This window comes from Gallinula chloropus (genome assembly GCF_964237585.1).
Source record: "Gallinula chloropus genome assembly, chromosome: Z".
NCBI lineage: Eukaryota > Metazoa > Chordata > Aves > Gruiformes > Rallidae > Gallinula > Gallinula chloropus.
The window spans coordinates 37,494,997-37,512,698 of NC_140089.1; the positions used below are offsets into that span (position 1 = coordinate 37,494,997).

The 17,702-nt window shown below is 39.6% G+C and overlaps 1 protein-coding gene across 1 annotated transcript in view; it reads right to left on the minus strand.

Annotated features, from left to right (window-relative positions):
• The window catches only part of MLLT3 (MLLT3 super elongation complex subunit), a gene marked incomplete at its 3' end in the record, with an annotated part of 106,439 nt that overhangs the window by 40,869 nt on the left and 47,868 nt on the right, over positions 1-17,702 (minus strand). The window contains exons 3-4 of the mRNA XM_084278554.1: positions 8,732-8,814; positions 4,993-5,136 (exon numbers count right to left, since the gene is read on the minus strand). Coding sequence (XP_084134680.1) covers positions 4,993-5,136; positions 8,732-8,814 — 227 coding nt within the window. The remainder of the gene's footprint in view (positions 1-4,992; positions 5,137-8,731; positions 8,815-17,702) is intronic.

Genomic DNA, 17,702 nt, shown 5'->3' on the forward strand with positions numbered 1-17,702 from the left:
GAACGATCCTATCTGCTTGATCAACCTGAAGTGACCAATCTCCGTAACATCTAAGCTGCAGGCACGACCTAAGGGCATTCCAATTTTCTACTCAAGACAACTGAGTGGTACAGAATGAAAAAACTGCTATGTATTTAATTTATGTAGTTCCATGCACTGCTGAAAAATAAAGGGATTGGGGAATAACAACTTTACATTACCAATTATCTTAATATCATCAGGAACCCTTTTCCACTATCCATTTTTCAGTAACTTGGAAGAAAAATATGGAATTTTAATACCTGTACATAAACTAATCACTGGTTCAAAAGTCTGCTTACAAAGAGTTAACCTATGAAAAACACAAAACTCCGCTTTTCAGATCCCAGTAGGGAAAGTATTAGGATCAGCCTCAAAATGTTCCTTGGAAGTTGGACTTTTGTCAGTTCTACAAATGCACATTGTCCCAGTCCTGATACATAAGAGTCACAGACCTTCCACTCCACGTAGGTGCTTACACAGTCAGGAAATGCATAAGCTGTCACAGTTATCTCAGATCAACACAGTCTTCTTATTTGAGTAATTAGAGCTTCTGCAGGAGAATAAACAACTACTAAAATACTGTTGTTTATCTCCTATTTTTTCATTTTCCTGAATGAAAGGAGGTCATCAAGAAAGCTGGAATAATCTTGCCTCAGATCCGTATCAAACTACTTGCTGTAGTTTCATTTATTGACTCAGAACAGGTTTGTGAGCTTCCCCACAGTGTACTGCATAAAAATTCAAATAGAGCTATAAAATATCTGCTAGAATTCAAGAGAAAAAATTATTGCAATGTTTTTGCAGATGAATTATACTCATCGTGCCTGGGTAGCAGACAAAAGGACTTCTCTGTGTGGTCCTGGGCTGCCACACCCCATGTCATTTAACATTTAAGAACATGTTCATTCATCACTGAAAGCACTAAGAGCAACAGTAAAAATCCAGTTGTGCTGAACTGCCATTATTCTTCCTTAAACCAAAAAAAACCCCAAACACCTCACAAAGGAACAGAAAACCTTTCAAAATCCTTTTAAGTTACTTGCTTGAAAGTAAAGTAATATATAGTTTAAGAAAACCCAATTAGTTAATTACGAAAAGCACAAGATGAAAGACTCCTTTCCCTAAAGCAACATTATACCTAAGGTTGGTAGTGAGTAGAAGCCAACTATTCTGACTGGCACAGGAATTGCAAGCAAAGAGGATAGAGAGAGGATAGTGTTTTCTACAGATTGCCCCCCTTCTTTCTCTCTCTTATTAGCAGATCAACTGTCTTCAAGGAAGGAATTGCCTTGCTACAGAAGCAGGGCTGTCCGTGTTTCCAAATCAGTTTCACGAAAGCAGAAAAAAGAACACCTCTGTTACTAAAAAGAATCACTACTGCTCTAAAAGTGACCTATTCCTTGCATCCTCTAAATCAAACTGTATCATTAATAGCCACCTGCATTATAAGAATTCTACTTTTTTTGCTCATAGTGGTAACCACTCTCTAAGGGGCATCTTACACGGCTTTTCCTTTTATGAAAGAAAATAAAACTATTAAATGTGCACTCCTAGATTAAACAACTAATTTTGAGTCTCCTTCCATAAAGGTTTGATTATTACATAGTACAAACATTTTTATGTACATATTTGCAGGAGACAGGACTGTATTAAGCTGGTGTCTTAACATGGACTGAAAAGATTTTCCATTTTTTTTTTTTCTGCAAGAATTAAAATGAAATTATTCATAATATCATATTCAAACAAGTGATGCCTGAGCAAGTCTGTTTCCAGAGGCAAAATTCATTTTAACTGTTAGGTAGCTGTTATTCAGTATCTTCAATATTAATTTATTTCTACTGGATCAATAAGCAGATTAAGTGTATTTTTTATTTTCTTCTCAAAAGTGAAAACACACAAGTCAAAAGAGCAACACTCAGTCCTACTGACAACATAAAATACATCAAGTCAGACCCTGTTTACATATTATTTTAGTGGGATTCAACATTCAAAATTTATGTAAAATTTGAGGATTGTTTTAGAATGACTGTAAATTCCCAGTCATGCCCCTTCTCATACTCAGGAATCACAGAGCTGCCTCTTCTCCCTCAGGCTCTTTCTCATTTTGAAGCTGCAACTAATCAGAAAAGGTACCTGACAAATCTAGGTAGGAATGACCACTAAGGATCAAGGCTTACTACTCTTCATGAAAACTTCAATCCTAGTGTGTCTAGAGGACAAGCTCTGTAGGACACTACATGTGTATAGTTCTGTTGCTATCAATAGCTTGATAATTTACTTGGTCAGAAGCTGTGTAACTAAAAGTCATCATTTGTTACAGGGTGTCTTTGGGGTTTCAAGCAACAGGTTGGATTATGGCATACGGTCCTAATTCAAAAGAGTTGTATCTGTGTACACGTTAGCTTCACAACATTAGGTACTACAATGAGTAAAGAAAGCCACTGAGAAACCTTTGCACTATTTCTACACCAAGCTTTTCTAAAAAGGTTGTCATTTAGAATATATGCAAAAAGATGGAATACAAACCATTACACTGAACAATGTAATTGAATTTTCCAAGCATACTCTTGAAAGTATTTCCTCTGTGAACAGTTATTTTCACATTTATGAGAACAAGGTCAACGGAAAGTAGGTAAGTGGCAGACATGGACTTGAGTGTTAACTAAATCTTTTCACAAGGTAGAGAGGAAGTTCAGCACAGAAAGTGGAAAACTTTAATTGGATATGACCTTTGTAAGATTGAACTAAAGGTTCCTATTTACCTCCCTGACTACATAAATACCATGTCTGCAGCCAAATCAAATCCTTCTTCTTGTAAGGGCTGGAAAAGTAATTCTTAGACTGCAAGAGAAATCAGCAAGTTGTTGACCTTCTATTAATGATGACTGCACATTTATGCTTCAATTCTGGTGTTATCTAATGAAATGCTAAAATAAAAGTATTCCACAGAATTAATCTACATGACTGGCACCACCCTAAAAGCCCTGTTTGCCTTAACTAAAGTGGCTACAGAGGCACTGCAAAGCTGCACTATAGTTGTGACCTCAATTGTTTAATTACTTGGGGTATTCGAATGTTACTCTTACCCAATGAGCTGCAGCCAGACCTTTGGGCACATGAAGGATGGCATGCATATGGGGAAGGGTAACCATGAGAATGCACTGGCAGACTGCTAGCACTTAATTTTAAACCAACAACAATAAAAAAGGGTTCTTGGCCTGAGAAAAAAGAACATTGGCTGTAGCCAATCTCCCTGACTACTTCACATTTGGAATGCCATAAAAGCTGAGGGAAACAGGGTTGTGATAGTTCAATGAATAGTTCAATGATAGTTCAATAGATAGTTCAATGAATCTGCAGCAAGAGACAAATACCTAGACAAGTCCATGCTGAACATGGCAGCATGCAGGTGCCAGGTATGCCTGCACCTTTCCCTTCAGAAGGATATATTGCTCACAATACACATATGTTTATATAAATGAGAAGCAAACAAACATGTTTAATAGTTTACTTCAGTGGAACAACACATTCCATGACTTTTGGCTGGAAAAAAAACCAAACTAATGAGAGGTGGTTTTTAAGGTGCACAGGAATCAAGTGATTTGCACCATTATTTAAAACCATGTTAGCAAAAGTCCACCACCTTGGAGTGCTTTTTTTAAAGCTGCCCCTCAGCACTTTACATGACTATATGTATCTTATTCATTTTGAGTGACATAAACTTCATTTTGCCAGACCTGTTGCCTGGAAAGGATGGGTAGGGTGGTCCAAGGTGGTGGGCAGCTAGCTGAGCCGGGACCACTTGTGTTCCTGCACAGCAACAAGGGCCAGCAGTGCCTGGAGTTCCATCAGCAGGTCACAGCCTTGAGAGCCAGGGAGGGGCAGGGACTGCACCCTCTGCGTGATGCGCAGATCCCACATGGGCACTGCCTCCATTTTGGGTCCCCAACATAGAAATACCACCACCAATACCGCCACTGAGACAGCAGAGCTAGAGACCTTGCCCTGCAAGGAGAGGCTGCAGGACCATGGTACATCTGGGAGGGAGGAAAGCTCAGGGGAACCCAACGACATCCCTTGCATGGATGGAAAGGGATGGAGAAGACACAGTCAAGTTCTTTACAGTGGTGTATGGCAGGAGGGCAAGAGGCAACAGCACATGCTGACACACCAGAGGCTCAGGATGGAGACAGGGAGGTCTCATCCCACAAGGGCAGCAAAGTGATATTGTCAGGGGCTGGGGAGTGCGGGCTTTCTCTGGCCTTCAGCATTTTACAGTCCAATTGGGTGAAGTACTGAGACACCTGGTCTGACCCTGTGGCTGAGCATCTGGTACTCCCTGTCCCTATTATTCTGCCATTGCGTGAAATACAGCAGAACAGTTTCCACTGACAAAGGGGCAACCTAAAAGTTTGGCCCTCTCCTCCCTCCAAATGGGCAATCTTCCTTTGGGCTTTTTCACATTGATTAATTTTACCAAGATGTAAAGAAATCTTGGTAAATTTTCTGGCACACACTGCATAACATAGTGTTTAAGTAGGTTTACTGACATAGTTTCTAACTTGTTCTACCTTACAACTACTGAATTTATGATGTTTATTATAAAATCATTTATCTTCAAATAAGACAGATTTTATTTTCTTATTACACCCTCCCATCACAGTAGCCCTCTTCATTTCATCTCTGGAAAGTCACATAAGCAATGTTTCACGCATAAGCCTATGTTCTGCTTTTACAGGAGGGAACCCAGTTGTGAAGATGGGTGTCTAATCACATATTTCAGACAGGCACATGCTTATTCGCTTACCCATTCCACTTAAAGACAACAAGCACTGAACTCCTATATCAAGTTAATCCCAAAAACACTTCACTTTCATCTGACAGTGAAACAATTTATTACGCTAATCACACGCCAGCAATAAGCAGCAACATCTTCATGATGATGGCTTTTGATATAGGTGAAGGACTCACCCCTCCTGCCATTAGCAGCTTTCTTCTGAACTCTTCTGTCGGGTTGTTGAATGTGAGCTTTTCACAGCGGAGGTGATTGACAGGTGGGTGGCCTTCAAGGTGCAGGAATAAGTCATAGTCAAATCGAACTTTCTTAGGTTCTTCCTAAGGGTTGAAAATAACCAGACAGCAACATCTAGCACCAAAACTAACTTGAAAACAAGGGCTACATAAAGACTGGGAATTGAAATTAAAATGTCATTTTTCACCATTCCCTGTGTTCTTGGACACGTAATGGAATTTATCAAGTGTCAGCTGAGCTACAGTAAAACAAAGAAGCTTCTATCAGCCCAAGATAAAACAGGGCAAAACGCATGAACTTCATGTTGTATTGACAAGGTTTAATTGAAAGCATCACATCGTGTTTGGCACAGGCTACAGACTGGCACAGGCAAGTATCATGATTCAGCTGACACAGGGTAACTCAGTCACCAACACAACTGCACTACTGAGCCCTAGGTAGTACTGAAGACACTGCACCAAGTTTCAAATGCAAATTCCTTCAATGCCAAGCACCACTGTTAACTTCAAAAGCTGTACACAGGGCTACTGCAGTAAAAAAAAAAAGCTACTGCAGTAAAAAAAAAAAGAAACTGAATGTTCCCTGTACCAATATGGAGAGAGAAAGAACAGGAAAAGTAAATTTATCTTGGAAGAAATCAGTGCTCTACTGTCCTGAGAAAGCCTCAGCTGAAAAAGGACACTAGTGACATTGAACAGACTTCAGTCTGCAATGCCAGAGAAAAAGGTAAGTTTTGGGTTATACCTTTACACAGTCCCTTCTAGAAGCTGTAAATAAGTGCTCTAAGGCAGAATTAAGTAGCTCTTCCTCCACAGCTACTGATGTGCAACAGAAACCACCAAACTAATGTCAGTCTTAAAGCAGAACCAAATTAAGAAAAGCTTTAATAAAAAGGGAACCACAGGCACAGAGGAGGAAGAAACAGCACTATCCGATTCTGCATGTAATCAAAATGTGTGGTCTCTTCAGTGACAGATGTTAAAACATTCACACTAAAAAGAAGAGTTTAGTTTTGATCAGGATTTCAAGAACGTGAAGAACAGAATGTATAAAAGTACCAGTTATTCTAAAAGTTAAATCACAGGTTTCAAACACATCCAAGGGACATTCTTGTCATCCCATCTCTAGACTTGAAGCAGAGACCACAGAAGGGGACCTGAAATGAAAGGTCTTGTTTCTGAAGTCAGAAGAGGGCGGTTCCCTTAAATAAACTACTTTGTGACAGACTATTTTCAAAGGCAACCATGGATGAAGATATTGCTTATTGTTAAAAAGATTAACACATGATTTCTTGCAGACAAAAAAATAAATATGGAAGTGATTTACTCCCCAGTCTACTTAGAAAACTGTGACGTTGCTACAGGCAAACAGTTGGTGCCAGCAACTTTATGATAAAAGCAAAATTGTAAGAATTTATAAATGGCAATCTTCAAAGAATTCTAGGTGATGTTAGATGAACATAATCAGTGATTTCAAAGCAGACTTCCTCAGTACCACTACTGTTACTCCAAAATGGCGTGACAGTGAAGGCAGAATATACTGTGGTTTATGAGCCTTGTCCTAAATGGACTGCATTTTCCAGAGTAGGAGTTTTTCATCCAAAAGCATATTTTCAAGGACTGTCTCAATGGCTAACAACTATGGCATGCTGCTGCTGAATTTAGGGGGTTGGGTGATTTGTCATTTCCCTAATTCTCTAAAGCTTGGAATGCTTTCCATCATGGTAAAATGCCAATTCATTTTTCTAGCCAATTTCTGCTTAATTGTGGGAACAGACACCCTTTAATTCTCCGTGGCTCAGGTGCCTTCCTGTACCTCTGCCTTCTCTATTCATTAGGGTACTTTCTGAACCAGAAATGGAAAAGTTGTCTACCTTGAATAAGTGATGATGGTCTGTCTCCTCTTCCTCCTTCTGTCTATCTCCTCTTTTTCTGTACTGGAATACCTGTGAAGTGTCTTAGGGGAGGAAGGGTAGCTGAGCCAGGAGAAAGCAGCAATTTGCCTCTGGAATGCCAGCTCAATTTTTGTGCCACTTTTCCTTTGTATTGTACTGACCCTGGGGAAAGGCAGGCTGCTGCAGCTGTGTGAAGAGCTAGCTGACTCACAGTCCAACTGCTGCGTGTTGTATTCCATGACACCAAAATAGGGGTGAGGGATGTTTGCAAACTTCCTAATTCCACATGCTGCTTGAGGGTGAAGTGAGTTGTAATCATTGCTGCCCTCTCGATCTCAGTCTAAGCCACAACTCTTGCTGGAGAACTCCTGAGACTTGCAGGTCTCCACAGTCAGCAAAGGCAGCCAAAAGTCTGAGTGGAAAACAAAAAAAGAGATGTCGAGCAGGAAGCTTTCTGTAGAGATGCTTCTGACTTTGTCTCCCCAGTTTTGGGATGAGCAGAGGACTTATAGGGAATGGCTGCTTTACACTGAATGAAACAAAACTGCTTCCCTAACAGAGACAGGGCTAGAAAGCATACCGAAAAGCCAGCCAACTGAGAGGCAGTTCTGTTTCCTTATCCAACAGCAAAAAGGATAGACTAAGCCCAGCTTTTCAGATTGATACAGGGAACATTTCAGAATTACCTGTTTGAAACTTACAACTTAGTGCCTGAGAAGAATTATCCACACCTCATACCTTGACAGAGCCTTCTGAGAAAGACAATAGAATACTGGAATATTGATTTCAAGGTATACATAACTAAGAAATTTGTACTCTAACACAAATTTGAAGTGACCAGTGTCCCAGCAAAAGCCTTGTACTATGCATTTTTTTTTCACCTTTTCACTAAGCATTTAATGCATTAAAGATGTAAGACTAACTTGATTAAAATATTTGTTAAATTATATGTTGGTAATATAAAATAAACACGCAATTATCTTAGAAATGCATGTGAAGTATAATAGCTCCATTGAGGCACATGACATACAAAAGGAACTAAAGCAGTGCAGTTATTAAGGTACTGTAGATCAAACCATGCAATTTTTTGCTCTTTAATTCTACCCAAATCCAATTATTTTGGTTTGAATGTGTTATTAGCAATAAAGACCCTATTATGTACATTAAAGGCAATCTCTGTATCTAAGAGACCTGCTATCTAAGAGACTCACAGTAAGCGCAGTGTTTACGCAGACTCAGAATTTGATATACCACAGTAACACAAGCTTTGTAGCATGGCACTGGGTTTGCTTTTAAACTGTGCCCCAGGTAAGTATAAAATGATGTTTGGGGTTTTTTTCAGACTGAGGATGCAGGATAAAAAAAGAAAAGATTCTTCTGAAAGATTCTTCAGATTAAAGAGATGGACAATACTAAAATAGAACACAGTGTTCATTATGAAATCAGTATAATCAAGATGTTTAAGTAGCTTGAACTTTCTTAAGCGTTATTTATTATTTAAATCAGTTTCTTAAGTAGCTCATTTATAAGAACTTTTAAGTAGGAACAGTAATTCTAAGTAATTACATTCAGCTTCTTTATTGAATCAGGTAATCTTTATTTCACAGATTTATCCACTAAAAATTATGGTGACTCTGAATTGATGAACAGCACTAATGAAGATAGCTTTAGATCTAAATTTTACCTGGATTTATGAATTAAAGTGTAAATCTTTTAATAAAACAAACAAAAAACCTATATGACTTCCACATGATTTTCAATCTCAAAAGTATCTGATTGCATACCTTGTTCCTGAAGTAAACTTCAATTGGTAAAATGAAACCAGCATACCCAGATTCTTCAACTTTGTAGGGTGGATCCTTGCACACTGAAACAAACAGAAACACCTCTGTTAAACACACACACACATGAGGTTTTAAATGTGCAAGCAAAACACATGAGCAAGTAATCTGTTACAATAGTTCCATGGCAGCACCGTTAGAAAATTAGTCACACAGAAAAGAACATACCTGTGCACAATGCAAAATCAATTTCGTGAGCAAATCATTCCTGCCTATATTGAACCTGGAGTTTAGGGATAGCAATTTTTAATTTTTTTTTTCCCCCAACCCTTTCAGAGTGCTAGTGCAGAACCACCTGGGACTTCAACACCAGGTGGACCCACTGAGTCCCTATACACACAGGCACTGCGGCCAAACTTTGTTCTGGGAACAGAAGATATACAGGATTCCACCCCAAGAAAGCTGAATATTTGGAGGGCAGGAGAACTGCAATTCATGTATTCATAAACTGACAACAATAAAATCTTAATTCAAATTAGTTTGAAATACATAGCTTAGAGTTAACGCTAATTAAAATTTAAATCTGCACTATGGTGGAAGGGAGGGCACAACACAACATTCCTGTCAACAGTGGAGAACTCCATGAAAGTTAACCATTACTCTGTTAAAACAGTATCTAGGTTTACCCTAAAGGATTCAGACTTCTTCAACATGACAGTGAGAATTACAGTCTCCAAGACACAATCTCTTCCCTCAAGTTTTTAGTTTAATGCAAGGACTTTTGGTTACATGAAACTGCCATAATACTGAACATGAGTTTTCTGAAGAAAGTGGCACCAGCTGCCAATTCCAGACAGTGACAAAGAGCAGGTTATTAGACAACTCTGAACAGAAGCTGTTTAATTCTGGATTAAATGCACTTCATTTGCTAACAACCTTTGAAGAGGGACCGACCAAAAGCAGCTTTGCTAAGTAGTATCCTTGAAGAAGAGCAGGAAAACTGGTGATGAGAAAACACCCTGCCTCACAAGGCACCAGGAACAGGGGGATTCCCAGAGAGCCCTCAAGTCCCCAGAATCAGCAATAACATGGGGAAACAAATGGTGACAGAGGAAATCCCAACACACAGACTTCAAGTATGAGGAAGATTGCAAGTCCATGCTCAGGTACTGAAGCTGGCTATTGTTACCCAGTTCACTACATACAACCAATGCAAAGGGAAAATAAAATAATCTCTTTTCCAGGCTCTTCTTCAAGACTTACTAATTGTTGCTACAGAATTTTGTTTGTTTTTCTTGGAAGTGGGAAGAAAAAAAAAATAAAAGAGGACCTATAGTTTATAATGGGGGATTTGAAAGGGTGGGTTTTGGTTTGGGGTTGTTTTTTTTTTTTTTTTAAGTGTTAAGATCATAGGTCAAATCTGAGATCTGGCTGCAGACATAAAAAAGCTTTTAGATTGGAAACTGAGCATTTTGTGTTATAAACTTCCAGAAGTAGTCCTTCACTTTATATTAACATATCTTTGACACTGTCCAGCATGACATCTTTGTATCTAAATAGGAGAGATATGGATTCGATGGATGAACCACTCTCTAGGTAAGGAACTGGCTGGATGGTTGTACTCAGAGCTGTGGTCAATGCCTCAATGTCCACATGGAAGTCTATGGCAAGTGGTGTTCCTCAGGGGTCAGTACTGGTACTGGCCCTGTTCAACATGTTTATCAGTGAGGTTGACATGCTGGAGAGAAGGGATGCCATCCAGTGGGACCCTGGCAGGCTGGAGAGATGGGGCCATGCAAACTGCATGAAGATCAACACAGCCAGGTGCAAGGTCCTGCTTGTGGATCAGCACAATGTCAAGCACAGCTACAGGCTGGGCAGAGAATGGATCGAGAGCAGCCCTGAACTTGGAGGTGCTGATTGATGAGAAGCTCAGCATGAGCCAGCAGTGAGCGCTAGCAGCTCAGAAGGCCAACTGTGACCTGGGCTGCATCAAGAACAGCGGGGCCAGCAGGTTGAGAAAAGTACTTACTCCCCTCTAGTCTGCACTTGAGACCCCAGCTCGAGTACTGTGTCAAGTCCTGGAGTCCACAGTACAGGAAACATGGAGCTGTTGGAGAAAGTCCAGAAAAGGGCCAGGAAGATGACTGGGTGCTGGAGCACCTCTCCTATTAAGACAGGCTCAGAGAGTTGGTCTTGTTCAGCCTGGAGAAGAGGAAGCTCTGGGGAGACTTAATTGGAGCCTACCAATATTTAAAGGGGTCCTACAGGAAAGTGAGGAGAGGGAATGTTCACGAGGTAGTGATAGGACAAGAAGGAATGGCTTCAAGCTGAAAGAGGGTAGGTTTAGATGTTAGGAAGAAATGGTTTATTATGAGGGTGGTGAGGCGCTGGCACGGGTTGCACAGAGAGGCTGTGAAAGCCCCATCCCTGGAAGTGTTTAAGGGCCAGGTAGGATGGGGTTTAGGGCAACCTGATCTAGCAGAGACTGTCCCTGCCCATGGCAGGGCGACTGGAACTAGATGATCCTTGAGGTCCCTTTCCAACCCTTCTACGATTCTATGATCTTCCCTTCAGGGGCCTCACCAGCATTTGCAAAATGTAAATATAATAGTCCTAGTTAGGCACAACAACAGGTAAGAGTAATACAAACAGACAGCTTTTCTAGTCAAAGATAGAGCAGCCTTCCTCTTTCTCTGCCTTCAGAATACAACTTGCCGAATAAGCCTTCCCAGTATTATTTGAATGCCCATGCAGTGTTAAGAAGGTTGAAATCCAGTTACATAAAACCAGGGAAAGATTATACAGCTGATATGTATCCAGACAGAAACTTATAATCTTTAGAAACTGTAATAATACATTAACTGTTACAAAAATTTCAGGCTCCATTACCTGACAAGTCACAAATCAGGGTTTTTTTTTTTAAAAAAAATAAATAGCACATCAGCTTCTTCCTGAGGGCTTAATTGGTGCAGAAAACAGTGTCAGCATAAATATTTTTCATTCTCTAGTTCTTTCAGGTTTACACAGCTGTTAGCTGTGCTGAATAGTACCCTGTCAAAGTTTCACATTACAGTTCTGAAAACAAAGTCTGTCACACTTGCAGGCTTTGTTGAAACTTGGGTGATGGGTTACAAAACACTCACAAGGAAACTAGCTTAGATGCTTTCCCAAAATGAAAGATGGGCTTTTAATAGAAGGAAAACGCTACAATCTCATGAATGAAACCTTCCTGTGGGAAAACAAAAACAAACAAAAAACCCGCAAAAACTGACAGAGCAAAGCTTTGTGCTCTTGCATCAGTGCAGACCACAACTAAAATTAAAGTTACTACATTTTCCTCTCCTTCCTCGTGGAAGCCACTACTACATGCATGGGCAGAAGCAGCATCTTCATGACCTCTGAAGCAGCTTCCAGTGGCATAAGCTCTTTTTGTTCCATTCAGCTGTTTTTGAAGTAGTAACCAGGGCTGCAGTGACACGCGTTGTTTAGCCAGGTCAACAGGCAACCATCCTAGCAAGGATGGAGAGAAAAAAAAATAACAGGAGAGAAAAAAACCTCTGCAACCTGTAGTGGAGACGGAAGAGATAAATAAAAACAAATTGCAAGTATAGACCAACAGAACAAAAACCAACAGAAACTATAAAAAGAGTTACTTTGAGCAGGGGAGCACCTGGAAACCCTAGCATGCTTCTTGAAGTTCATTAAAAAAAACAACTACACTAGACCAGATACATAAGCAGAAAACACAACCCTTCTATAGACAATTTCCTCCCCATCCAGAGAGACAAAGGCATTTCCCCAGTGACTGCTCCTCCTCTTTGAAGCAGCTCCTACAAATGCATTTCAAGCACCAGATAAACAAAGCCTCTTGCACAATGTTATCACTAAGGCTTAATTATTTTGGCCATGTCTTTTCTCCCTATGGAAACAGCTTATATGATCACAATGTGTTTCCTCCTCCCTCTCTCCTGTCTTCTGAGTAGGTCCAACTTCAAGTCTCTAAGACAATTAATGCCCTACAGATTCCTACAGGTCCAGTGAAAAATTTGCACCTGCACTGAGAAGGCAGTTCCACAGAACATCTTCACTGACATGCAATGTTAAGCAGCCAGCAGTATGCAGAATTACAAACCGGTGCCTCTTCTCACAAGAGCCATAGGGCCAGGAGAAGTAAAGGGAAAAGCAAAACTAAACAGATTGCTTTAGGCCCACTAGCCACGTAATAAGCTGTGTCCTTACTGCCTGTGTAAGGGAAGATAAGGAGTTCACAATACTGTACTGCTGTTGTGCCTCTGTCAGAATGCAGGATGATCACTTCTTCCATATATGAAAATTTGAATAGTAGGTATTTGCAAATCCATTAGCTAAACAAAGATATACCAATTCCCTAAAGCAATTTTAGGTGCAATTTTAAAATAAGAGTTTATGCAACGGTTATGCTACTGAGGTCCAACCCTTCTGTTCATCACATTACAATGTACTTTGGGATGAATATTGCTGTAGTAAGTAGTAACATTAGCATGCCACAGACGGGATCATACATCAAACAGAACAATAGCTGTATCAAAAGTTGTTCAAACACTGCATGGGAGCTTGAGCTCTAAGTGAAACTAAAAGACTACACAAGCTGTTAAAAGACAGAGGGGAAGGTGTAGAAGCTAGAACAAAAAAAGGCTGAGATCCTACAACAAGTAGTAGTACTCAGTGTACACTGTTGTTCCACAATGCCAGGGAAGCAGACACACATACACACATGTGCAACTGCAGAGATACTGACTTCTAGTTCTGTGCATACCTCAGATGCTCACCCACAGTATACTGTCAGCTACCTTCCCTTGATAGGGGACTGCTTATAGACACTCAGCTCCAATCCTAGCTGCACTACAAACACTTCACACACACACACACAAACACAAGGAATAGTCAGAAGTGCACTGGCCACGCTGATCCGTTCATCCTGATCCATCTTCCCACACATACAAGTGCAGTAATTCACAGCTGATAAAAATTACTGAAGGCTCCTCAAACAAAATGTGCCTTTGAGAAATGAACAGCAAGCTATCAATGTGCATCTGTTAACGAGGGCTCTGTAATAACATGATCAGTACTAACACAGCCTCTAACACAGCCAACCAAAAAATCACATCAAGCCAGGACATGAGTTCATGAGTTGTAGATTATCTGTCCCCTATTTGTCTGTGAATGTGTCTTCTCTACAGCACATGTAAGTGGCTTAAATAATTTATCTTAAATGTTTTCTTTCTTTACACCACAAAGGAAGCACTGCATTTTCTTTTGTTCTGTGCTATGCATGCATTCCCATGTGTTACATCAGACATTAACTGACACCTAAGGATCAGAAGCAAATCAAGCCACAATGATACATTTTACTAACAGTGGTCACACTGAGACCTTTGGAGATATATGTAACAAAACTCTAGTGAAAGCTATTATTTTTAAAGCTTTAACATGAGATTCATTTGCCACTGCAACACTGTTAAACACTTATTGTGATTGACATTTACTTTAAAAAAGTGAGGAAAGGCAGAAGTTCTTTTCAGGGAGATGCTGACAAAATATCAGGACCATGCAGAATAATGACTGTAGAAACCCACATGTTTTTTGTGCATCCTGCAGGATACACCAAGTGGGTGCTTGAAGGAAGTTATGTATTCTGATAGAGAACTGTTTTAATTGTACCTTTTCTTGTAATTGCATTTAATAGATTCTTGCCTATAATTTGCTCATCTTGGTCACCTTTTGACCACCCTTTCCCTCTATTCATCATGACCTTCATTAAAACAAGTCTCACAACAACAAAGAGGTGGCATTCACTTTTGGAGGTAGACAAATTGTGGTACCAAATTCCTCCTGCTTTAAATACTCAGCTGTGATTTCTTAGAATCTCTATGCTACTCAGCAGCTCACTTTCTTAGCTGGTGGGCCCATATACTTGGACTCTACACCAAAAGACCCAGGAAGAGAATGTCCATTATGTCTGACTTTCAGGTACACCTCAGCCATTAATATCAACAGTTTGCTACGCAGGTACAAAGGCAGCAAAAACTACAAAGCTCAGCGTGGGTTAAACGGGAGCTCCCATACTAGAAATGAGTTCTCATTTGCTTAACACATGCTGACACATTTCGCAAGACAGATAAAACTCTGAAGGGAAACCACAGAGGGCACCAAGAATGAAGACTAAGCTTTCAGCATTACATCTTCAGTTACACTAAGTTCCCTGCCCCACATACTGAATACCCAGAATACCACCACTTCCACCAGCTGGATAGGATAGCAAGCTACAGCTTACTGCTCCTCAAAATAAAGTGAGGCCTAACTCACTTTTAGAGTGACATTTTCTGTATATATCTACACCCTGATCTCTGTATAGCTTCTTCATCAACTGAGATCAAACTGATACACAAGATAGGAAGGCAGGCCAAATCCAGGTTGTTCTGCTTTCAGCTCAGATACAGTTAATTTTCTCTCTAGTAGCTTGTGTAGTGCCGCGATTTGGATTTAGTATGAGAACATTGATAACACACTGCTGTTTTCAGTTGTTGCTCGGTAGTTGTTGTGTCTACAATAAATCAAGGACTTTTCAGCTTCCCACACCCTGCCAGGTGCACAAGAAGCTGGGAGAGCTCAGCCAGGGCAGCTGACCAGGCAGCCAGACTGCCCAACGGGACATGCCCTGCCATATGACAGGACATAGCAGCATGAGCAATCCAGAAAGCTCCTGGAATGCACTGATGATGGCTTCATTTTCCAAGATAGAGGACCCAACAAAGGAAGGGTATGATGCAACAACAAGGACGGGTTGGTAGAGGATGTGAAGCTCAAGGGCAGCTTTGGCTGCAGTGACCATGAAATATTGGAAATAAATATCCACAGGGCACTGAGGTGGATGAAGAGCAGGCTCACTAGCCTGGACTTCAGGAAAGCATGCTTCAGCTTCTTCGGGGATTTAGAAACAAAAAAGAAGCCTACAGAGGGTGGAAGCAAAGTCAGTGTTAGGGTTAGCCTGGGAGGAATACAGAGAAACTGTCTGAGCAGGCAGGGATCAGGCTAGGAAAGCTAAAGCTCTGATATAATTAAATGTGGCCAGGCACATTCATCTTTTAAATCTTTTTTTTTGTTCACCAACAGGAAGCGGTTCTCAAAGAGGACTGTTAAGAGAAAAATTAAATCTCAGGTATCAATGGATTGGAGTTAAGTAACTTCCAGAAATCACCTGGTCTAGCAGTCCACTTAGAAAAGCATGCCACTGAACTGAAAGAAAAACCCTTGAACAGGAAAGATCATTAACAGCTGAACTGCGTTAAGTCTCTCTGGATAAAATAATAAACCAGATAATTATTTTTTGGTGGAAAAAACAGTAGATAAAAAATTAAAAACTCTAATATCACTACTATTTTAAGAGTAATAAAAAACTCAGTAATTGTGCATTAATGTACCATCACATTTGTATAGAAAATCCAGCCTTTGGGATTCTCTTCTGAGGAAAACATCCCACAATCACATTAGTTGAAGTCATTTTTATGTCAGTTATGAACTATATACTTCTCCCTAGTGAATAAAAAGCTTTGCATAAAGAATATTTTTTTCTTAACTCTTAATAGACAATTGAGGAAGTCAAATAAATATATATAGTTCTCTATTTCAGCGTCATTATGCTATATCAAACTGGCACATGTATTTTCAGAGATACCAAAATTACTCTGTTCCAGTGATGCCACACATGTCAAACTTTTTCGGTTGACCTGCAAGCCAAGGCTAAGAATTTTTTCCATCACGGTCTCAGTTCTTTGCAGTTAGTTTACTTAATTAATGATCAAGTAAATATAATCTATTTTATTTGTAAGGCCTTCATTCTATGGAATAGATAGAGCAACTTAGAATTTAAAAAAAGGCATAATTTTTCTTTTGTAAGGAACAGTGTTATGTAAAATATGTGTTTTTATCAGCCCTGAAGTGGGAATGTTTAAAACCACAGAAATTGGCTGGTTTCAAATGCTGAAAGTTGGTACAAATCTTTCCATTGTATTAAGAGGCAAGAGTTGCAGATCTGTGAGTGTAATGCTGTCTGGTAAAACTTCTGTGAAAATTTGGTAGCAAAGAACATAATCTGCTACTGCACTGAACATTCATCATGATGACTAGTCATCATAAATCTAGCTGACTTTTTAGATGACAATTAAAAAGAAACCCATAAGTAGTTACAGTAAAAAAATTGAGTAGATTTCTCAATGGGTAGAACAATTCCTGGACTGAATCACCACTCTCCAGTAAAAACTTTTCCTCACAGAAATTTAAATGAAGTAATTACAACTAAGAAATTGTGACAGATGAGGGCACATCTCCATGGAAGTAGCATAATTCAGTTACTGTTCACAATGAATACAGAGTTTATATTTCAAATAATTTTAACTTGTATCTAAGAGCAAGAGAGAAATTCAATGGAGTTAGCACATTCTCATTATTTATCTCTTGCAATAGCATTTCACACTTAGAGGAACAATACCCATTATATATCTCTATTGCCCTTTAAAGCCTGCAGACAGACTTCAGTATATTTTAACTTAGGTCAGCAGAGAGCTGCTTCTTACAAAAGTATTTCTATACTAATTGCAATGTTTCCTATTCTATTCACCGGAAAACATAACTGATTTTACTTCTGTGGTCTACCTGACGCTGTTCAGAGCAGCCACATGTAAGACCACGAATGCTAGCCTACATTTCAGAGTTATTCTAGCAATTGGAGAGTGGTACTAAGAGAAGGAAAAGAATACTTCTTAAACAAACACATTTTTATTACTAACATTCATTAGGAAACAGGAAAATAAAGTATTCCGCCCTAATATAAACAAAACACTGGCATAATATGAATATAAAACTAGAAGGTTACTATTGAGGCTGGAAAAGTTATTTAAACAGTGTGTTTACAAACTGCAAAGAAGTTGCACGG